At 46.1% G+C, this 25082-nt stretch overlaps 1 protein-coding gene across 2 annotated transcripts in view; it reads left to right on the top strand.

The window, feature by feature from the left end:
* The window catches only part of NIPBL (NIPBL cohesin loading factor), a 1086041-nt gene that overhangs the window by 27044 nt on the left and 1033915 nt on the right, over positions 1–25082 (top strand). For both annotated transcript variants that reach the window (XM_086960544.1, XM_086960543.1), the window contains exon 2: positions 17470–17652. In XM_086960544.1, coding sequence (XP_086816670.1) covers positions 17470–17652 — 183 coding nt within the window. The remainder of the gene's footprint in view (positions 1–17469; positions 17653–25082) is intronic.

The following is a 25082-nucleotide window of genomic DNA, read 5'->3' on the forward strand; positions in this document are numbered from 1 at the left end:
GCGCAACCATATGTTCACTGGAATATTCCTCACGGAGTTAGGCGTTTTGTGCTTCTATTGAGGCAGGACTTACTCCCCTTGAAATCACTCTAATCAAAATGGTATGGTTAATCAGCCATATGTGATTTTTGCAATATGAATATTCAGGATTTGATGCACGTTATGTTTGTCTGCCCTGCTCTAATGTCGCACAGGCGCAAGTGGTTAAGACCGATTTATCTCCAATTGAATATTTTATCTGCTGCTACCTTTATTGAGGCCTTGAACAATCCTCCAAATGAAATGTATTGTTTTAAATTGTTTAACTTTTTTAAATGTTTCTTGAATCTGTATTAGGCGAAAGTTTTGATTTCCAGTTTTATCATGTATATTTGGTATTTAATAGTTTGTCGTTTATGTGGATCTCATATGAGTTCCGTAATCATAAAATAAATAAACTTGACACCACCTTAGAAAAAATTAAGAAGGACACAGAGACTGCAAAGTCTATGGGGGCTCTACAGTCGCAGCAGTTCAGGGGTGGTTCTTTTCGTCGCTCCAACAATAGAGGAGCTTCCAGAGGCCAGCTGTCCCAGCAGATACAATACAATAAAGGAGGCACGCAGACCACATACAACAAGAACAATAGGGGTGGCTACTGTGGAAACGGCAGCAAGGGCAGAGGTTGTGGAAACAACAGCTCCCGATCCTCCGCCACTAACAAACAGTGACGTCTTGTCACTGCCCCCCGACCATACCACACCAGTCGGGGGGAGACTACAACAGTTCCTGCTGGTCTGGAAATCCATCACTCCAGACAGGTGGGTGAGGCAGCTTATCCAGTACGGTTATTGTCTGGAGTTAACATCCACTCTGTGGGAAGGTGGCCTGATATGCAGTGCTCACTATTCTAGTGAACACTATGTATCAGTCCAGCAACCCTTATTGATGATTGGTTGTAAGTCAACCTTATAGAACAGCTATCCTAGTAGCATGGATACGAGCAGTCTAAGGCTAAAGACTCGAGAGGGCGTGTTAAGCCAGCTGTTATACCACACATGTACCCCTTGAACACCCAGTGAAAGGACACCACACAAGTGTTATGAAAATAAACAAGATATTTATTAAGAATCACAACAGCCCTGTACTCTTTATGAGGACAGGGTACTAAGCACAACACAAAACTCTTACGAAAATACTTAAGTTAGCACAGTATATACAAATGCCCGAGGGGCACGGAAAACCATATACTCTGAAAGTGGAATGCGAAATTACTAGCAGGTAAGTACAGTACTAATAGGCTTTGGAATCGCTAGATCTTGACTATAGAATCTTCAGATTACTTCTAGGAGACCCAGGGGACTCGGGTGCAGAGTGTGCACTCTCACGCGTGATGCGGGACAAAGTCTATGGTAGCTAGTTTTCAGAAATTTAGTGTTCTCGGGCGAACCCGACCTGGTAGGAGGAAAACGAAAGTGGATTCTGACCCTTGGATAGTGAGGCTATGCTGGGGCACCGAAATGCCGAAGTTACCTAGCCCAGGGGCTGCAGCTGCATAGGTCTCGTCTCAAAAGACGTCGGGAATCCTCGTAGACGGACCAGGAGCCTGGAAGAAAGAAGTTGCTGGCAGGCGACCAGTGAAGAAAGTTCGATGGATCCAAGCCTGGATCGAAGGAAGATGACACCTGAAAGCAGAGGGGACCAAGTTCGAGACTACTAGCCAGTAGTCAGGTGGCACCAGGAGGGCACCGGATGGTAGTCACCTCGACTAGGTGAGTGGGTGACGCTGTGCTCTGCAGATCTCACGGACCAGGAGGCGTTGTCGGCGACCAGGATGGAGGAGCGAGCTGTCCCACGATGGACGAAGCTGTCGGCGTCGCTGGACCCAGGATTGGGCAACAAAGCCTTGGCAAATTCAAGCCCACGCGGTGGACTCAAAATGGCGTCTGGAGTGGACCAGGAGGGTCCGGGGTGCCTCTCTTGAAGAAGGAAGCAAGGGCCAGTCTGGAGCAACCAGACCAGCAGCAGTGATGTCGTCGGGCGTCGTTAAGAAGGCCACAAGCCAGCCGGCTAGTAGCCAAACAACGCGGTGAGCAGGCAAAAGCAGAAGGGCCCCACGCAGATCGTGGAGATGCTGGAGGGCTGATCTTCGGTGCTGGAGCTGCTCAGGGTTGGGGCTTCTCGGACCCCAAAGCACTCACCAGTAGGACACTCGGCGGGCTTGTTGTGAAGAAGTCGTGCAGTCTTGGCGATCGTCGATCCCTCGAGGTCTCGTCGCACTCAAAGTTCTCAGCTTTGCTGTACAGGTGAGTAGAGGTCAGAGGTGCCAGGGAAGCCGGGTCTCGTCGAGCTGGGTCGTCGGATTCCTGAGGAAGGACTTGCAGCAGACCGCAGTGTTCTTGATGGTGCCTGCGGATGCAGGATGACTACTCCTTAGCCACAAGGGAGAATCTTGAAGAAGAAATCTTGATGTCCTTTCGCAGAAAGTCGTGTCTTGATTCCAAAGATGATCTAATTTGAACAGGGGCCCGCTCCTATCTTTATACTAAAAAAGGGGGCTGACCCGGTGACTAGGTCCTGCCTATGGGTGGGACTAGGAGGGGGGTGGTTACACCCCTCTCCCATGCCGGACTTCCCCAGGCCAGGGGCTGGTGTGCCCCTGGAACTGGTTCTGACTGGCCTATGCGTAGTGAGCACTGGGGTGCCACTCAGCAGTCACCTTCCTGTAAAGCCCTGCCTACCCAGGATACACAAAACCCTGTCTGGGATGGTGCTAGCACCGCCCCTGACAGGAAACCCTTTGTCCAGGCTCTCCTCGCTGGAAGGACTCCCAGCAGCAGGAGGTCAGACTCGTGTCTGTGGTGGCAGCATCCATTTTGTGGAGCTGAGGCTTCAGTTAACTTTAACCGGGGTTCACAGTTACATACATGTCGTGTCCCTCTAGAAGGGTGGAATGCTAACCCCGTCGCCGGAATTGGCGAGTGGTTAGTATTCCAATTCGTATGACACCTTACTCGACATGTTTTGATAAAGCAATACCAAAGATAGCATTTAACCGCTAGGATTATAATGCACTTAAGAGTATATGGTATGCGATATCATGGAACAGCTATTAGGACTTGGTTCCGCAAGCTGCAGATAGGCTCAGCTCATGCCAGAGCACCATCTCACATGATTCCAAGCACTCTGCCTTCAGGATTGTCAAGGCCTGCCATAGGAGTGACTGATAGGAATCTGTGTGTCCATTTTTAGGGTTATATATAGGTATACTATATCTACAGCAAAGGGTGATTACACGACTTTGCCCCAGCTGTCATGCAGCCAGTTGTGTCAAATTTAGGAGGCCAGCCAGGGGTGGCATAATGCATGCTTCAGCCCCTGGTAGGCCCTGGTAGGCCCTGGGTACACCTATGCCCTGAGTTACAGGGTCTGATAAGGTGGCCCAGTACCAATTGGTAAATGCACCTAGGGTACATGTTGTAATTTAGAGAGAGAACAGCCAGGCTGTGGGTCTGATTGGCAGGCCCACAGCCAGAGAAAGTCGTAAACCAGTGAAACAAAAGCAAAAAATCTGGGTGATCATAGGATTGCAGACCCTACTCTCCTACACACTCCACCCAACATACCCCCAAGACACCTTCCTATGTCCGCAGAGCATTTACAATTATTGCAGCAGGAGGTAGTCAGCATGCTGCAAAAAGGAGCCATAGAGCTCGTGCCTGCGGAACAAAGAGGTACAGGGGTGTACTTGCTGTACTTCTTGATCCCAAAAAAGGACGGGTCCCTTAGACCCATTCTAGACCTCAGGCCCCTAAACCAGTACATTCTATCAGAACACTTTCACATGATCACATTACAGCAGGTTCTCAGTCAGGGAGATTTCCTTGCAACACTAGATCTCAAAGATGCATATTTCCATATACCGCTACACCCATCACACAGGAAATATCTCAGATTTACCATTCAGGATCAGCATTATCAGTTCAAGGTTCTCCCTTTCGGAGTGACGACAGCACCCAGGGTGTTTACCAAGTGCTTGGCGACAGAGGCTGCACACCTACGGAGACAGAACGTTCACGTCTACCCTTATCTGGACGACTGGCTTACACAGGCGAAGTTAGCCCAGCAATGTGCCGCCCACATGCCCCACACCATTCACCTTTTTCACGATCTGGGGTTTTCACTGAATTATCCAAAGTCCCACCTTCAGCCCGCCCACGTACGGCAGTACTTGGGCGCAACAATAAACACACTGAAGCTGTTATTCTGGCAGTCCTTGACACACTCAGGAGCCGCGCAGACGCGGGAATTCCCCAGGCCCTCGTCCTACTGGATTTGTCGGCCGCGTTCGACACGGTGGATCATAACATCCTTCTCCACCGTGTCGAGCAGGCAGGCATCCGGAGCGTTGCTCTTGAGTGGATCAAATCCTTCCTTACGGGAAGAACACAGGCGGTCCGTCTGGGCCCCTACACTGCTAAACAAACCCCTACGTCCTGTGGTGTCCCCCAGGGATCTTCCCTCTCCCCACTCCTCTTCAATATTTATCTCCGGCCACTCATTCAGTCACTCTCGAAATGGGACATCGTCACCTATAATTATGCTGACGATCTACAAATCATTTTTTCCCTCAACTCACCACATGCTGTTAAAACCTTTCACGGAGCCATGATTCACATCCAACTCTGGATGAACCAGAACCAACTGAAGTTGAACCCCGGTAAAACTGAGCTCCTTCTTCCTGGGCTCAGCCACGTTTACTGGGGTCCACAGTTCTGGCCGCCAGAGTTTGGACCCCCCCTCCTGAAAAAACAGTAAAGAGTTTGGGTGTCATCATTGACACCGAACTCTCCCTCAGAGCTCAAGTTGGAGCGGTGGTTTCCTCCTGTATGTACCAACTCCGGAGGATCCGCAAAGTCCGTTACCTTCTTCCCCCTGCGGCACTCACCCAAACTGTCATCTCATTGGTACTCTCCCGCTTGGATTTTTCTAATGCCATCTACCACGGCCTACCGCAGTATCTTCTACAACGCCTCCAAGTTGTCCAGAACCAGGCGGCCCGCCTGATTCATGGCACCCCCAGATGGCAATCAGCCAAGCCTTTGCTTACGTGCCTCCATTGGCTCCCAGTCGATCGTAGGGTTGCCTTCAAGGTGGTATGCCTCACTTTTAAAGCACTTCACTGCCCTGACCCCGTTTTCTTAAAATCCCTCATTCGCCCTCACTGTCTCACACGCAATCTTCGATCAGCCCACCGAGATCTGCTGATCACCCCCAAGAGCAAAACCAAGAGATTCGGCGGTCGCCGCTTGTCTCACCTGGCTCCCACACTTTGGAACCTTCTCCCTCTCCCAATCAAATCCTCCCTTTCCCTCCTGACCTTTAGGAAAATGCTGAAAACCCACCTCTGGTTAGATCTTGCTAACTCTGCTCCCTCCTCATCTATTCTGTCTATCAGCGCCAGGAAGCTTCGGTGTCAGCGCGCTTTATAAAAAGCACTTAACATAACATAACATAAGTCTGGCAGCCAAAGCACAGCCAAATTCAGTGAGGATCAACAGCATGCAATTGCTGATACGGAAATTCAAACCGCAACACTCACTTCCAGCACGAGTGTTCATGCAGTTGATAGGCATGATGGCCTCCTGCATCTTCATAGTCCAGCACGTGAGACTACATATGCATCCGCTTCAGGAGTGCTTAGCACGTCAGTGGAATCAGGTTCACGGACAATTGAAAGACCTAGTGTTGGTGACCGGTCGCGTATACAACTCTCTGCATTGGTGGAATTCTCTAAACCTTTGCAGGGTCTGACCGTTCCAGGAGCCTGTGCCACAGATTATACTGACGACGGACGCATTTCTCCAGGGATGGGGAGCTCATGTACTCCACTACACAGTGCAGGGACTATGGACAGCACAGCAGAAAAAGATGCACATCAACGTTCTGGAACTGATGGCTATCTTCATGGCAATGAAAGCATTCAGTTACATTTGTGCAACAAGGTTGTGTTGATCCGGACGGACAACATGACGGCCATGTACTTCATACAGAAGCAGGGAGGTACACACACTCCACAGTTGTCTCATCTGGCTCCGAGCATGTGGAAGTGGGCCATTCAGAGAAACATCTTACTCATGGCAGAACACCTCCCAGGCAAGGACAATCAGATGGTGGACCTGCTCAGCAGGCACAGTCACCAGATGCACGAGTGGGAGATACATCCATCAGTACTCCACCCGTACTTCCAGCAGTGGGGTCATCCAGAGATAGACCTTTATATATAGATATAGATAGACAAGGGAAAACGCAAAATGCCAAAGCTTTTCCGCCAGGTTCCCACACCCACAGTTGCAGGGAAATGCGATATGGATGAACTGGTCAGGCATATTTGCGTACGCTTTTCCCCCAGCACCACTAATACCGCTGGTGGCACCCAAGCTGAAGCAACACTCGATGACTCTCATCCTGGTTGCTCCAACGTGGGCACGCCAACCATGGTACACCACGTTTCTAGAACTCTCCGTGGTACCGCATCAAAGGCTGCACCTCACGCCCAGGCTTTTGACGCAGAGCCATGGCGACATTCAGCATCCAGATCCGCAACACATCAACCTGGCGATCTGGCTCCTGAGGTCCTAGAATTTGGCTACCTCAACCTGCCTCCTGACTGTATGGATATCATAAGGGAGGCAAGAAAGCCCACCACTAGAGCATGTTATGCGGCAAAATGGAAGCGGTTTGTCACTTATTGTGCCAACAACATTAATCCGCTAGATGCATCTACTCACAACATCTGTTATCTGTTACATCTATACAAATGCAATCTTGCCTATGCTTCCATTCGTATACATTTATCCGAATTAGCAGCTTATCTCCAAAACAGGCAGCATCTTTCACTTTTCAGAGTGCCTGCCATCAAAGCTTTTCTGGAGGGACTCAAACGAGTTATTCCTCCCCGACACCCGCCAGCACCTGTATGGAACCAAAATGTGGTCCTCACCAGACTGACGGGGTCCACCTTTTGAGCCTCTACACTCATGCGAGATACAATTCTTGACATGGAAAGTGGCTTTCCTAATAGCAATCACATCGCCACGACGAGTTAGTGAATTTCAGGCACCAACTATCCAGGAGCCATTCATACAGATTCACTCCAACAGGGTGGTACTACGCACTAACCCAAAGTTTCTGCCTAAGGTGGTTTCACAGTTCCATATCAATCAAAGTATAGAACTGCCAGTGTTCTTCCAGAATCCTGATTCAGTGGCAGAAATAATGCTCCACACACTAGATGTCAAAAGAGCTCTAATATACTACATAGATAGGACAAAAGATTTTAGGAAGACAAAACAACTGTTTGTTGCCTTTTCCCCACAACACAAAGGCAACCCCATTTCCAAAGCAGATATAGGCAGGTGGATCGTTAAGTGCATACAGATTTGCTATCAAAAGGCGAAGCACACATTAACAGTTCCCCCAAGAGCCCACTCCACACAAAATTTGGTGGCCTCCATGGCTTTCCTTGGAGACATTCATTTAGAGGAAATCTGTAAAGAGGCACATGGTCTACCATACACACATTTACAGACCACTACTGTGTAGATGTGCACTCCAAACAGCTGGCAGCTGTAGGGCAGGCTGTTATAAAAACACTTTTTCAGACTGCTGCAGCTGGCACGGGCGGCCGCCGCTAATAGAGGGACTGCTATATATTCAATGCACAGATATGAATTCAGCAGCCCACATGCCTCGAACCGAATATGCTACTTACCAGTATGCATCTGTTCTTGGCATGTAGGGCTGCTGACATTCATATCGCCCGCCCTCCTCCCCGGCGCCTGTAGCGGCAGCAGCACTCAGAATTACTCTTAGCATGGTCATCACTTACTGCATTACACTCCATCTCTGCCACAATGGCTAAAAACAATCTAAGGATGGAGTCGATGCCCATGCACACAGGGGAGGAGCCACCTATCTCGTGATACTTCGAAGACTCTTCCAGGACAACAATGTGCAATCATCCGGACCCAACACTAGGCAGCGCTCTATGCACAGATTTGAATGTCAGCTGCCCTACATGCCAAGAACAGATGCATACTGGTAAGTAGCATATTCGTTCCTCGCCCTGAAAGCCATCCAGACGAAACTGTACAACCAGAGTGTTGATGCAAATAGACAACACAACGACGATGTTCTACATCAACAAACAGGGAGGAACACAATCAGCTCCGCTATCAAACCTAGCTCAGGAGTTATGGAGATGGGCCATCCCACTGAAAATAGACCTGTTAGCCATACACCTCCCAGGGAAAGACAATGTGGAAGCAGACTGGCTCAGCAAACAGAAATCGGCATCCCACGAGTGTGAGCTCAATACGCAGGAAACACAAAAGCTATTCAAAAGGTGGGGAACACCGTCAATAGACCTATTTGCAACACACCTGAATGCAAAATGCCAAACCTTCGCATCCAGGCAACCAGGGGAAGGAGCCCTGGGGAATGCCCTATGGATAAGTTGGTTGAAAACATTTGCCTACGCTTTTCCCCCCATGCCACTGATACACAGAGTACTCAACAAGTGCAGAACCAGCAGCATGACTCTGATCCTGGTGGCACCACAGTGGGCCAGGCAGACCTGGTACTCACATTTAAAGGGAAATGGCACAAGGTGCTCCCCACAAATTCGGAAAAAGGAAGGACCTACTCTCCATGCAAAACGGAGAGGTATCGCACCCAGAGCCGGAGAGCCTCAGCCTGGCGGCATGGCTCCTGAAGACGTAAGGTTCGCACACCTGAGGATACCCGAGAGCACCCTGCAGGTACTACGAGAGGCAAGGAGACCTAGCACACGAAGGTGCTATGTGGCGAAATGGAAAAGGTTCACACAATGGTGCAGCAAGAAGAAGCTACACAAAAAAATGACAAGAGAATCAACGGTGCTAATGTATCTCAGCACCTGCTGAAGGAAGGGCTAAGCTCATCCTCGCTGAGAGTACACCTGGCAGCAATAGTGGCCTACACCAGAGGTGAAACAGGGAAGAGTTTCTTTACATTATAGATAGTAAAGAGATTCCTGGAAGGGGCTAAAAGAATCGCACCTCCATAGAGGATGCCGCCACCGGCATGAAACCTTAATTTAGTCCTAACAGAACTCATGAAAGCGCCTTTTGAACCCATCCATAAGGCCTCTCTACAAATGCTAACAATGAAGACCGCTTTCTTGTTGGCAATCACCTCACTGCGCAGGGTGAGAGAAGTGCAGTCGCTAACACTACAAGAACCATACATCCAGATACACAATGATAGGGTGGTGATGAGAACGGACCCACACTTTATGCCTAAGGTGGTGTCGAGGTTCCACATCAACCAGACAGTGCAAAAACCAAGTTTCTTTTAGAAACCGACCACAAGAGCAGAGAGGGCGCTGCACACTCTGGACGCTAGAAGGGCAGTAATGCACTACATAAAACCAAGGAACTCAGGAAGACAAAGCAGTTCTTTTTGAACATTCTGGGGGCGTATTCATAAAATGTTGCTTAGGCTTTATAAGAGGAGAAGAACTGGGAGAGTTGGAGTTAATCTTTAATCGTGAGGAATGTGTAACATGCCCTCCTCCCATGTTGACTCGATGGTCTACCTGTGTCGACCTATGTCTAGAGACAGTAGCTGTGTGGTCCAGACTGGATGTCGTCCGATTTACAATATGTGATTAAACGTGTTGAAGCATTTTAACATGACCGAATTTCATTAAACTTATTTTTACAGCACTGACAAAAGGTATGAATATCAGAATTACAGAATTGGAAAACAGTGGCGGGATTAACCAAAGGCTGGGATATAGAAAAAAGATTAGCAGGAACACAGTCCACCACAGTATGTTTTGCTAGTCTGTTAGTTTGTAGCCCCTCAAGTATGCGCTCTATGGCTTCTAAGGGTGCATAGAACGGCTGTATTAACTGTTTAAAGTGTATTTATTTTAAATTAAGCCTGTTTAATGTTGATATAGTCTCAGATATAATCTCAACCTGTTGAGAGCTCTTAATAGAAGGGGGCGCCGTAGGTGGTGCGGCCTTTCTAGTTTTCTAGGGGAGTGAAGCTTTCGCAAGGACTCTTTTACTTTTACCATTTGTGGTGGTATTCTCCGGTAAAAACGGAGCCCCATGAACAGTGGTAGCTGTCGTTAAGGTTTCAGAGAGTGACAACGTGTCCATAATCTATTCTGCTCTCTCAGGACCAGCATGGGCCTTTACCTCCCCCTGAGGCAAAGAAACATCATTATTGGTGATAACCTCTGTTCTGCAACAGCAATCTCTTTAGGTCTCGCGACCTATCAATGCGTGCAAGCGCATTGAGCGGAGCGAGAATTCAAGTGCTCGAAATCCTCGTGAAACCAAGGGCTTCTTGCGCTGCGGTTTTCATTGAGTTCACGTGAATCACGTGACCAAACAAGCACGTGCATTCACGGCCGCACAGCACATCAAAGGGCTTCGCCCAGCGTGCGCTCTGCGGCTTCTCCTCCCCTAATTGAATCATGGCCGGCCGCAGGCCGGCCGCACTTTCAGTTTCCCGGCAACGCTTGTTTATTCACGCCCCTCCACCAGGCTCTCCCGCCCCCATACAGCTTCCCTCCTAATCCGCCTGCCTCCCCTCACTCGGAATCCCGCCCCAGGCTCTCCCCCGCCCCCATCCGGCTTCCCTCCTAACTCGACGAAAATAAACAGAGATCAAATAAAAATGCATCAACTTCAACTGCTGACAGCGGACATAAACTAGCGATGAAAACGGAGGATACGTAATTGAGAACTCTTAGTATCTCTTTCTTTCCTTCCCAACCCGTCACAAGACGCCTCTGTATACACTCAAACTGCCAATCGAAGTCACTTGCTATCCCTACCTTTAAAAAAAAATTACTTTGTTCTTCATCAAACCACGTCGGATATGCTTGAATCATGGCCGGCCGCAGGCCGGCCGTACTTTCAGTTTCCCGGCCGGCCGCTTTTAACGCTTGTTTATTCACGCCCCCCACCAGGCTCTCCCGCCCCCATCCGGCTTCCCTCCTAATCCGCCTGCCTCCCCTCTCTCGAAATTCCGCCCCAGGCTCTCCCGCCCCCATCCGGCTTCCCTCCTAACTCTACGAAAATAAACAGAGAGAATTCAAGTGCTCGAAATGCTTGTGAAACCAAGGTTTTCATTAAGTTCACGTGAATCACGTGACCAAACAAGCACGCGCATTAGCCTCCCTCCCTCCCTCCTAATTGCATTTTATTACGGCCGCACAGCACATTAAAGGGCTTCTCCCAGCGTGTGCTGTGCGGCTTCTCCTCCCCTAATTATTCATGGCTGGCCTTCAGTTTCCCGGCCGCTCTTGTTTTGGTAATGATTTCACGCATAAAGAAGCATACTAACATCTAACGTGCCTCGGTGGTATCGCCTGCTTGCATAATGCAGACGTTCTGTTTTCTGCAACTGATGGTTTATTGGCGCTGTGTAAAATCGGATTTTTGCGCTGATTGATACAAACACGCTTCTTTATTTCTAAATTAATATTAATGCTTTTCAGCAATTAAATACGTGTTGTTTTTCCATCTACCGCCGAGTTTTTCATGTTTGTTAAAAAGATGCACTTCCATTAACGCAGCCTCCGTACCGGGTGAGGTAGAAGCAGCATTCCCTTTCTTACAGGAAGTGCCTTTCTCCATGATAGCGACTGAAGCTCAATTTGATGCTTAGTTTCATGGGCAAAACACAACGTAGGATTCCATGATGACTGAATGTATGTATGCCTCATGTAAAAAAAAAAAACTAACTATAAAACCGGTGTTGAGTTTTGTAAGCAATTGGACTGTGAGCTTTACATTTAATTAGGGTTCCCGTGCCAAAGCATGTTTGCAGCCGTAAAATTACACGTGTACATACACTAACCAGGAAATGGTTGGAAATTATTTTTACAGCGCTCTTTCGAACTCTGCTGCAGGGAGATGGGATGAGATGTGTCATTTCCTCTCAGTCAAAAGCAAGTGCACAGTAATTATAGCACTTACTACCCAACCTATCCGTTCAACAAAATACAGGAGGTACAGACTGCCCATCAAACCCATAGTTGTTGCTTATTTATCTTGCGCAACTAACAACCACAGATAAAGCCAATAGTCCTGGCTTGTTGTAGTTGTAATGTTATTTGTTGTATTATATATCTGTGTGTAAGGACCGAAACAGCGAAATAACAGTCTGCCGCTCACTATGCTATGCACAGATTTTAAGCTTAGGCATTTTAAGCCACTTCCTTAATTACATCAGCCACACCCCTTTGAGAGACCCCCTCCCCCCCAGTTTGTTCATTCCACTTAACCCCCTGTTTGTGATATTTAAAGAGCACAACGGCAGCTGCAGGTTTCATGGACTGTGCACTGGGCATTCATTTCCACACAAAGATTGAGAGTCCGCATTGAATCTGTAGCCGCCTAACGCCGCTGAGTTGCTGTATTTTTGATTTTCCAAATAGACTTTGAGTTGCAGTACCATGTGACAGCGCTATTAAATGCATTTATTCTCCCTCGATTCCAGTCAAATCCAGCTTCACCACCCGTGTGTCACTCCTGCAGGAGAGTTATTTATGTCTTACACATTCCCCACTCAATGTTTTGAAAAGATATTCGACGGGCAAGTTTAGACAGCAGTCCTATACTCACGCAGAAGCCTGTGCGATGTGGAACTGAAGACATTCGGCACTATATATTTTTTTTTAAACGATTTTGTTTGATCTCCAGATTTCATGGCCATACAAAGCACTCACTGCTGGTAGCACCACTCTATCGCAAATATGATTCCCTTTATACTGGCAGAAATAAAAGAACATCAATGTCTCCTCTAATCAATTGCGCCAGTGTTTGCTTTCAAAATGTTCTGTAATAAACAAGTTTTACTGTTAGTAGAACCTCCATACTTAGAACACACACTGCCCAGGTGCCTGGGATTAACACCATCCCTCTTTGTTTTATGCCCATCCTCATGGGTCTCTGTTTATTGTGCCTGCTTATGAGTGATCTCAATGAGGTCAGCAGGGCACACACCCACATTCTTTCTCCAAGGCAAAGTGCATAGGTCCCGAAATTTTCCGCGCTCTGCCCCCTCATACCACTTTCAAAATGCAGCTATTGGAGTTTCTGAAGCTCCCACTCACAACTTCCATTGGTGCTAAGCCCTGCTATCTTGTTTTACTTGGGCAGCGTTACTTTCGTTTTGCAGGTTTCACCTTTTAGTTTTCTTTTTGTAGTAGTACGTGCTGCGAGCACAGGGAGGAGGGCTCATGGGAGAGTCCTGCAGTGCAGAGACCTGTAATAGAACTTCATTTTCTGTTCGGGGGTTTTAGGCCTCAATATAGACTGCTTTAGCTGTTTAGCAAAACCTTATGTTGGCACATTACACTACACCACACCACACTTGCATACATATAGTAAGAGGCTTTTGGTCAGCCCCCTTCAGCCATTGGCTTGTTTCCGACAGTCCCCTTCAGGCATTGGCTCAATCGGTTTTCATTCATGTTTTGGGTCCCCCCATGGCCTATCGCAGTGTTCACCTCATCCTTTAAATTGATGACGCATGAAAATGCATTGGTTTTTACCTGCCACAACTTAAATGCACTTGTATAAACATCCACACCACTCAGGGACACCACCACAACACTGAGGGACACCACCACAGCCCTCAGGGACACCAAAACGGCACTCAGGGACACCACCACGGCACTCAGGGACACCACCACAGCCCTTAGGGACACCAACACAGCACTCGGGGACACACCACATCACTGATGTACACCACAAAATCAATCTGGGACACCACCACACCACTCAGGGACACCACCACACCACTCAGGGACACCACCACACCACTCAGGGACACCACCACACCACTCAGGGACACCACCACACCACTCGGGGACACCACCACACCACTCACGGACACCACCACATCACTCTGGGACACCACCACATCACTCTGGGACACCACCACATCACTCTGGGACACCACCACATCACTCTGGGACACCACCACATCACTCTGGGACACCACCACATCACTCTGGGACACCACCACATCACTCAGCACCATAACAGCATCACTCAGCACCACAACAGCACTGTCCTTGCTGGCTAACAACAAGCATTCACATAGCCAATACGACTCGCATTAGGAAAGTGTAAGCTATTGGCTTTGTAAATAACAATGCTATTAATTTATATATTTTCAATGCCAACACATATTAAAAAAATAATTGTCATTTACAATACCAATAGCTCACACTTTCCTAATGCGAGACCTATTGGCAACGCCAGTGCTTGTTTTTTTTGCTGTGATTGTTATAGAGCATATATTTAATTTAAGTAATGCAAGATATGTAGTGTCTTTCCACTAGCAGTATGTCCAGTGAACTTATGTTAGATCATTTATTAATTATTATAGTTTTAAATATTAAACTACCTAAGAATGTCCCATTAAGGCTCCTACCTCCGACAACCCCATAGTGTACCACTGGGTTATATAGCAGTCAACGTCGTACCATAAGGTAGATGCGCAATCCCCTCCTGAGGACGATGACTTCCTAGTTTAGATACTCTCTAGAATGGAACACTGCTTCCAATGTTGAAGGAGAAGCTGAAGAGTGCCCCATTTTGATTACAGAAAATGTTCATGTGTTTAATTTTCAGGCGTTCCCTGATGAAGGTGCTGATTGCACCGAAATGCATTGGAATAATTTGTCGACGCCTAATATGAACTAAATGGAAATTAATGTGAATGAATTGGTAAAAATAAGAATTAAAGATTACTAATGAAATAAACCACTGGATGAACGATATTGTTTATCAAGGCTGGAATCCAGCATCCGATGCTTGTGCCTAGGGTGACACACCTAAGACAGGTTGGCCACCACCAACCAGAGAGAGTTGCAGCTTCCCACTGAGAAGCCCAAGGGAATTTATATAAATTACAGACTCTATGTTGAGGGATCGAAGTAAATGTGACCACCCTGGGATTTTCTTCCATTAATAAACACTCCCCAGGCTGGAGGTCCAGCTCTGCAGCTGGGAGTGTAGTGCTCTTCAGGGGCTAAGTCTGTAGCTAATGGTTATGTCCCCTGAAAGATGTTAAACAAGCATATGCAATGCAATAGGTTGTGCATTTTATTTCCCCCCCCCCCCCCCCCCCCCAAAAAATACATTTAATAAATAAACGAGCGCAGCCACTCTTTAATGCGGACCGTTCTGGAAAAATCAATCAATCAATCAATCAGTGACACTTATAGAGCGCGCTACATACCCGTAGGGTCTCAAGGCGCTGGGAAAAAGAAATAAAGGCCTCCAGGCCACTCTATTGAAAGCGGGCTGTGCTGGAAAAATAAAGAAATAAAGAAATAAAGACGCGCGTCCGTTGCATGAAAGCATGTTGTGTCTGGAGTAAGACAAAATAATGAAAGAAAGTAGTTCTCACAGCCTAAATAAGCATCCTGTGTAAAGACACAAGTAAAAGGTCCATTCCTTATGGGAGGTTACAAATGCTGACCAGGCGTTACTAAGGAGGGATTAACAAGCCTAATGATGAGTCGGAAGCAACCATTTGAAAGCACAGTAACAGGAGCCATTTGAAAAGATCAGCGGAACTCCAAGTCCATACCGGAGTACAGCATGCCTCGCAGAGCAGCTCATGCGCTGCCCAGGCTCGACCTAAAAAGAGACTGAGACACGGCTGATCTTAACAGTGCTTTATTCAAATGTGTTTTCACAATAATTTGAACAATGCTTTATTTTAAAGTATTATTTAAAATGTTTTACACAGTGCTTTATTTAAAAATGTTATCCACCATGTTTTATTTAAGTGCTGATGCATAATCCTGAAAGGTTGCAATATTTTATTACTGATGTGAGCACATGAAAGCAATGTTTTATACTCAGAAGTGCAGAGGGATTATGGTTACTGAAATACAGTGATGAAATGAAGTATTATCATGCCTTGTAATTCTTGTCTTGAAGTTTGGTAACATATATGGTTGTACGGTCCTGTACATGGAAGGGGGCGAGGGATACTGTAATTTTGGGGTCAAATATTAAATTTGACCCCAAAAAATCACAGTATCCCCCTGCCCGCCTCCATGTGCAAAGGGTACTTTGTGAATTTCTGCATAGTATTAAGTACTGTGTCTGTAGAGAAAACAAAGACTGGGCAATCATTTACTGAATGTTAATGCGTAGGAGCAAGTGGTCATTACTAGCCCACACCACCTCCCTTGGGTAGGCCTTGTACTGCTCTGCTTTCGCTACCCTGAGAGTCGAGTGCTACAGTGAGGCTTTTTTTCCCAGTGGAGTCTGTATGTGGGCCACACAACTAATGGTTTGTTTCCGCACATAGAAAATCTGTACTTAGCTAGTGAATTTCACTCGATTTTTGGATTCTATTGTACGCCAGCATTCAAGAAAGAACATATTTAACAAAATTCATACCTTTCCTTTATTCCCATTTATCTTTCCTTAGATTTTACCATTTGAATTGCTGCTTTGTTGGTTTATACTATAAAATATAAGCAGCAGCTTAGTTGGTGTTTCTGAGTTTAGCATGTTTTGGACAGCCAAAAAATAATTTATATCCTTGCCATCAGAAATGTAAGATTGACGAAAGTGTAAATTGGCCCTCGATGCACAGAATTACAGATGAAAAAGTTGTCACTTCAACAATGGTTTTTGAGAACCATAAGTGATCTACGCAAACGCTTCCTTGCTGAATTTCGAATGGGTTCTACTTTTCAGGAGTGTATAGTTATCCGATTGTCACCATTGTTTCACACCTGTCTCCACCACAAATTATAAGGAGGCCTAGATATTTTTTGTGGAAAAATATGAACGCTTAAGCAACAAGCATTTAAAAACAACTCCTCATTTTAGTGGCAGGGGAAGAGGACAACCATTGGAGATTTTGACACGCAGTAGATGAGGGGATAAAAGCAAAAAACATATAGTAATCTAGATTCGCTCATAAAGTTGGAGGTGGCAGAAATAATGTAAACAATATTTCCTAACCTAAAGGAAAGATTCAGAGGCTTATAACCATTATAGAATGAATGTGAAGTCATTTAAATCTTCGGGTTTAATGAAAAGTTCTAAAAAATACGCTACATCTTTTTTGAGCATATTGGTACATGCATGAATAAGTACAAGTGATAAATGACAGTTAACATCAACTTAGGTTTGCAGTCATCACTTTTTTTGTGATAAAAAGTACTAGTATTGATAGTCTAAATAATAATTGTTCATGCCTTTCTCCTATTTTCGAAATGAAAATAATACCAGGCTTCGGCAGTGATCCTGTATCTTCATTTCATAACGGGATTTTAATACTTAGGTGTTTTTATGAAACCTTCTTAGATTTTCTGGTAACATATTGCATCTATGTTGAGTAAAGCTGTTAAACTTTATACATTTTCGTTTCCTTCTGTAGGTGGCATAGATCATGCTGTGTTAAATGAGTTACCTCCAGAGCTGGTGGAGGAAATTGAATCGAACATGCCACTTTGGGAACGTGTAAAAATGAACAAGCGAAAACGTACCACTGTTAATGAGAAGCCGAAGTATGCGGAGATCAGTTCTGATGAAGACAACGACAGTGAAGAAGCATTTGAATGTAAGTAGCATGCACTGCCTTGCTGATTTAAAGTGTGACTACGTTTTAGTTTTTCCTCTACATATTTCCACTCTGAAGTCCTACCAAAGTCGGTAGGCCATGTTGAGTAAATTAGGGTTTACGGTGCCCTCTGCTCCCTCATTCTGTACCAGACATCATATCCTGCAGGAACAAAAGCATTCAGGAGCATCTGTCAACTGTGCTTGGATTTCAGTGTGGAGTTGGCATGTAAGGTACAACGTACAGAATTTTCTCCAAGTGGATTTGGTTTACTTTTTGCAATCGGGGGGAAACATAAAATGGACATATTTGTGCTAGTTTTAATACTTCTTGTAACACTTTTTTTCTGTTCTAAAGTTTTATTGGCATTTCAATTAACATACCATAGTTCAAGGATTCATTATCCTTGTGTAATACAATATTCACAATACAGTGCAATAGAATTATTTGTATTAAAAAACATAGATCATAATAGGAGTACAAACATGGACCTTTACCACCCAGCATAGTATATCACATATGAGGAATCTAATGTACGAGCAACATAGACATATAAAAATAGATAATATTAATGCTAAGTGTATATTATTGAAAGTAATATAGAAGACTGGATATGTGTATTAAAGATTCCCTATACCAATAAATAATAAAAGTTCTATGCTCTTGATATTTACCTATACAAGATCTATGCGTATTTAAATAAGGTAAGGGGGAGGAAGAAGGAAAGGAATAAAATGAGTAGGTAGTGCTCTGCAGCAAGAAAACCCCATATGTATTGTATGAGTTAGTGCAGTGACGTAGCCAGAAAGGCTATAATTCCTTCTCAAGAGCAACAAACTTGTCCAAAGTTACCTAAATTACGCAATAAATATGTGGAAATTACCCTTTTTAATGTGAATTGTGTGCCCTCCTTAGGAGGTAGACCCATACCCACCATGTATTAGAAATGTGGTTGAATGACTTTCATTTTGATCAAATGACCATGACAGCAGTCGTTAAGAGCAGATCCAGTATAGCCATATCTGAACTACATAGGGTACTCAGATCTTTAGACGCACATCGGCCTAATATTATTGTGGTGTATTCTAGAATTACTGGAGTGTGGAAAATTGCTGACAATTGGGATTGGACATTAAGAGCAACAAACTTGTCCAAAGTAACCTAAACTACACAATACATATGTGGAAATTACCCTTTTTAATGTGAATTGTGTGCCCTCCTTAGGAGGTAGACCCATACCCACCATGTATTAGAAATGTGGTTGAATGACTTTCATTTTGATCAAATGACCATGACAGCAGTCGTTAAGAGCAGATCCAGTATAGCCATATCTGAACTACATAGGGTACTCAGATCTTTAGACGCACATCGGCCTAATATTATTGTGGTGTATTCTAGAATTACTGGAGTGTGGAAAACTGCTGACAATTGGGATTGGACATTAAGAGCAACAAACTTGTCCAAAGTAACCTAAACTACACAATACATATGCGGAAATTACCCTTTTTAATGTGAATTGTGTGCCCTCCTTAGGAGGTAGATCCATACCCACCATGTATTAGAAATGTGGTTGAATGACTTTCATTTTGATCAAATGACCATGACAGCAGTCGTTAAGAGCAGATCCAGTTTTGCCGTATGGGAACTACGTAGGGTACTCAGATCTTTAGACGCACATTGGCCTAATATCATTGTGGTGTATTCTAGAATTACTGGAGTATGGAAAATTGCTGACTATTGGGATTGGACATGGTCCCGGTAGGGTCTGAGAAGTCAATGATAAAATCATATACTGATGAAAGAAAGCTTCATCATTGCAATTCCAACATTTGTCATCGCAAAGTTTTAATTTATGTTGCTTAACTTAAGTCCAGAAGATTCATAAATTATTTTGCTTGGAAAATAGCAGGACAAAATTGTTTTTCAAGGCTAGATTATTGAATGTTTTCCAACTGTCATCTGAAATGTGAGCTAATCAATCAGAATCACAATGTTTGGACAATTTGACCAGACGTAAGCCAGCTACCTTGGCGGCCTTTAGGGAGGGAAAAACAGGCCTATGAATTTTAGATAATTTGACTTTCAACTTTAAAAAAGTATAGAAACCAAGCACTGAAAGCTTGTGGTTTTAAGCTAAAGTACAAAAAGTTAGTGGGTAGTTCTCTTCCAGGGGATCCTTATCAATAATCATAAGCACAGAATATTCCCGCCCATGTGTGGGGAACCCGGAAATAATATAAAAAAATTATATATGGAAATCACATATATACAGCTCCACATATATGTATGTACATATATCATTTTTAGGTCTCGACTATTATATCCCGCAGGGATTAATAGGTGAGTGTATAGTAGTTGAAACAAACTCTTTGACCAAGCGGATTCCAAGCGGATTACGCGCAGTTCATGTGACCCAGTCGTGTGAGACGCGCATCCACGTCAAACCCATAAGCCTCGCAGAACCAGACTTCAATGGAATGCCTCCCAAGCTGCTCCCCCGCCGTGACGCTTTGCCAGTGCGTGCTTGGCCTCACTCTCACCCCTTATGCTAGTTCCCTCCCACTTGCTCGCTCCCCTGCTCCCCCGCCCCCACCCCATCCGCCTCGCACACCACCATGCTCCTACCCTCCCACTCGCTCCCCTGCCCCCCCCCCCCCCCGCCTCCATCTAAGCGCTCGCCCCCATTCAAGTTGTATTACAATGAGTTTCGCTCTGGGCAAGCTGTGGCAATCAGCGGATTCTGACAGGAGCCACTTTCTCTTGTTCCCCAGTACATACATGCAGTATTTCTGCTGCTCCCAGGCGGGATTTATAGAATTGCTCGTGGCTAGGTGCTACCAGAATACTTTAGGAAGTGACAAAACCTGCTCCCCGCCCCCCCCCCCACCCCCATCTGCCTCGCACACCACCATGTTCCTTCCCTCCCACTCGCTCGCTCCCCGCCCCGCTCCCCCAGTCTGTGCATCGCATCAGGCCCCATTCATTGGAGTCAAGACGTGATAACATAACAGACATCTATGACTCATGGCTCGCCCGCTCCCCTGCTCCCCCGCCCCATCCGCCTCGCACACTGCCTTGCTCCTTCCCTCCCACTCACTCGCTCCCCTGCCCCCGCTCCTCCCAGTCTGTGCCTCACATCATCGCATCAGGCCCCATTAATTGCAGTTAAGAGGTGATAACATAACATAGACATCTATAACTCATGGGATGTACTTCTCCGTTAACTTAGCTGTGATTTCCAATACTTGACAGGGGGCAGCGAGGAAAGGGTAGTGATACGTTTCAGGGTGTAGAGTTCTTTGTCACATATTAAATGGTGCATCTTATTTGCTAATTTAGCCTTGTATGTTAATGTGAGGATTCTTTAGTTCGTAGCCAGAGATAACTGAACTATTTTTACATTCCAACTGGGTCACTTTAATCAAATCTGCTCAACAACACGGACACGTTTATTTCAGTACCATGAAATTACTTAATAGTAAATATTCATGCAGACAACCGATTAACATTTTGAAAATTACTTGCACCAAAACCAATATGAACTATTTCTTAAATATCCGTACATAAATAATTGTTGACACTCCACTGACTTTGAAAGTCTTCGGTATTATACATTGAAACCACATAAACTGTATGATATTCATATTTGCAAGGAATATTTTGGCTTCCCAAAATGCAAAAATAGATTAGTCGCCCAACGGCTGCTTTGCAAGGATGCCAAATACTAGAAGCACCTGGTCATCAACAAAAGTTAAGACCGTGATTATCCTTATTAGAGGCTTGCTTATAAACGTACATATAATTGTTTAAATGCTATGTTGCAGACGTGATGAGCCTCCCAAGCTGCTCCCCCGCCATCCCACAAAGCAAGCCAAGAACATCAAAGCGACCGGCCGCTTTGAGTCCATTTTCCACCATCCACTTCACGCGCTCCGCAGGTCATAAACAGGACCATCTGCTCGTGAATCCGGATGCTGGCATGGTTGCCCAGCGCTGCCTTTCCTCTGCCGGCTTGTTTTACAGTGGCATTTTGCATGCTGGGATATGTAGGTCCACAGTTTATAATGTGAAAATAGAACTTCAAATGCCAACATTCTGCGTTTTGTTGACTGTAAAGTTGAGGCTGCCCCATTCATTGCAGTCAAGAGGTGATAACATAACATGGACATTTATGACTCATGGGATGTACTTCTCCGTTAACTTAGCTGTGATTTCCAATACTTGACAGGGGGCAGCGATGAAAGGGTAGTGATACGTTTCAGGGTGTAGAGTTCTTTGTCACATATCAAATGGTGCATCTTATTTGCTAATTTAGCCTTATATGTTAATGTGAGGATTCTTTAGTTCGTAGCCACAGATAACTGAACAATTTTTACATTCCAACTGGGTCAGATGTCTTTGGCCCTGAGCATCACTGTCAGTATCGGACATAGGTGCACATAACTCTCCCCAATACGCGTTCCATTTCCCCTATATTTTAGTCTATTTGTTCGGACAACTCTTACTCTTATAGATTTACATGCCACAGCACCCCTCCACGCCACAGCACCCCTCCACGCCACAGCACCCCTGGGCACCACTGGAGGCCACAGCATCCCTCGGCACCACTGGAGGCCACAGCATCCCTCGGCACCACTGGAGGCCACAGCATCCCTCGGCACCACTGGAGGCCACAGCATCCCTCGGCACCACTGGAGGCCACAGCATCCCTCGGCACCACTGGAGGCCACAGCATCCCTCGGCACCACTGGAGGCCACAGCATCCCTCGGCACCACTGGAGGCCACAGCATCCCTCGGCACCACTGGAGGCCACAGCATCCCTCGGCACCACTGGAGGCCACAGCATCCCTCGGCACCACTGGAGGTCACAGCATCCCTCGGCACCACTGGAGGCCACCGCATCCCTCGGCACCACTGGAGGCCACCGCATCCCTCGGCACCACTGGAGGCCACCGCATCCCTCGGCACCACTGGAGGCCACCGCATCCCTCGGCACCACTGGAGGCCACCGCATCCCTCGGCACCACTGGAGGCCACCGCATCCCTCGGCACCACTGGAGGCCACCGCATCCCTCGGCACCACTGGAGGCCACCGCATCCCTCGGCACCACTGGAGGCCACCGCATCCCTCGGCACCACTGGAGGCCACCGCATCCCTCGGCACCACTGGAGGCCACCGCATCCCTCGGCACCACTGGAGGCCACCGCATCCCTCGGCACCACTGGAGGCCACCGCATCCCTCGGCACCACTGGAGGCCACCGCATCCCTCGGCACCACTGGAGGCCACCGCATCACTCGGCACCACTGGAGGCCACCGCATCACTCGGCACCACTGAAGGCCACCGCATCACTCGGCACCACTGAAGGCCACCGCATCACTCGGCACCACTGAAGGCCACCGCATCACTCTGTGCAACCATTCAACATGGTTCTAATATGTTCTCTCAATGTTTCAAGCTTTATTACAAATGTCAAAAAAAAGTTAATATTTCACTTCTGTTCTTGGATTTTCATCACAATAAAATGCACTGAACATAGTCTTCCCAAAAGTTATTTACAAAAGTTTAAGCTATTGCCATTACAAATTACAATAACTTTTATTTAAGTATTTATTATTTTAAAAAAGCCATTGTTATTTGTAATATTAATACATCTAAGTCATGTAAATACAACACATAGTGTATATATATATATATATATATATATATATATATATATATATATATATATATATATATATATATATATATGCACTATGTGTCACGTTTGCGAAAGTTAAAACTATTGGCATTGTAATGACAAAGCTAATAATTTCGCAATTTTTAAAACCAACACATGAATAAAAAATTTGTCATTTACAATACCAGAAGCTCAAACTTTCCTAATGCGAGACCTATTGCATTGCAAGTGCTTGTTTCTCATACCAATGCAGCTCCCAATAGGAGGCTAAACAATGGAATTACCCATATAAAGATTATTTGCAAAACATATAAAAAAACACCTGAGGGCAAGTAGCACTTTAATGCGCAGAAAACACTCGTATATCATAAAAAGTGCAAATAAAGTAGACCTTGTTAGCCTACAGGCTGCATTGTAAACCAAAACCATAGAAAATGAAAGCATTTTCAACAAACTGGCACCGTGCCTTTAAGGCAGCCATGACCCCCAGCTTCCCATAATGCCTCAGGGGTGACAGTTAGATCAGTTCTTTCTGGCTCCTTCAGTCAGGACCCTGGATTTTCAGCTCCTACCTTTTTTTGACTTTCTGTCAAAAATATATTGTTAATCTTCACGTTTTTCACTTTCACCCGATGTCTTTTGACTTTAGAGTGCTGGTGCGGTCTTTTTTGTGTTAAAAATACCTTCCCTTCTAGACCCTTGCCCTTCCTGTGGCAAGAAGAAGGCCAGGACTGATACACACCCTGTGTGTATCCTCTGTCTCCCTGAGACACATTCTTCAGACAGCTGTCATCACTGCAAGAACTTGTCAAGGAGAACCCTTAAAGACAGAGAGAATTCGTATCTATGACCTCTGAAAGAGGTAGGTTTCCTAAAAGGCAGCAGAAGAGGAGAACTCGGTCGACGCCGAGAGAAGTCCCGACCTGTTCTCTGTCGGCGTCAGGATCGGCTTCGAAGCTGCCTACGACGACGAAAACAGCATCGAAGACTTTGATGAAGACGCACCATCACTCGAATACGAAGAAGCCATTGTCTAAGGTACAGGCCTCTCCGTTGACATCAACCAGGCGGCGTTCATTGTCGAGAGGCAGGTCTCCGTCGCCAGGTGGGCATACAACGTCGAGACAGATCACTCAGTCGTCGACACGACAATAGATGTCGAGGCACAACGCTCTGTAGTCGCACCGGGGATCGACGTCTAGGCACAGAGCTCCATTGATGCCTCGTCACTGGCGTTCGACATCGAAGCAGGTTACTCCATCGTCGTCTCACCGGCGTTCAACGTAGAGTCACAGGTCTTCGCCGAGATCAGTTCACCCCTCTTCGGCGTCGAGGCACAAGACACCTCCTTCAGCGTCAAGGAAGCAGCAGCATGGTTCCTCGACGTTGATCCAACATACCTCTACGTCGAGGCAGCAGACTCCTACGAGAACGTCGATATTGAGAACTCAGTCTCCGGCCCATCACTGGTCGACGTAGAGACAGAAATCTGCTGAAATGACATCGAGAAAGGAGGCGACATCGGCGAGGCGTTCTAAGTCAAGGGGGCGTTCTACCATACGTTCAAGCCCCCCTTCCCATGCCAGTTCGCCAGAGCAAGACTTCCGTGATCTTTGAAACCCTGCGTCACAAGACAGCGGCTAAACCTCTGCTTCCCTTGGTTCAGGGCATCATAGACCCAGTCATGGAGGTCTTCCTCATACCAGCGACGATTAAATCCGCTCCAGCGAGGATTCTGAAAAAATATT

This window comes from Lissotriton vulgaris, chromosome 3_1 (assembly GCF_964263255.1).
Source record: "Lissotriton vulgaris chromosome 3_1, aLisVul1.2, whole genome shotgun sequence".
Lineage (NCBI taxonomy): Eukaryota > Metazoa > Chordata > Amphibia > Caudata > Salamandridae > Lissotriton > Lissotriton vulgaris.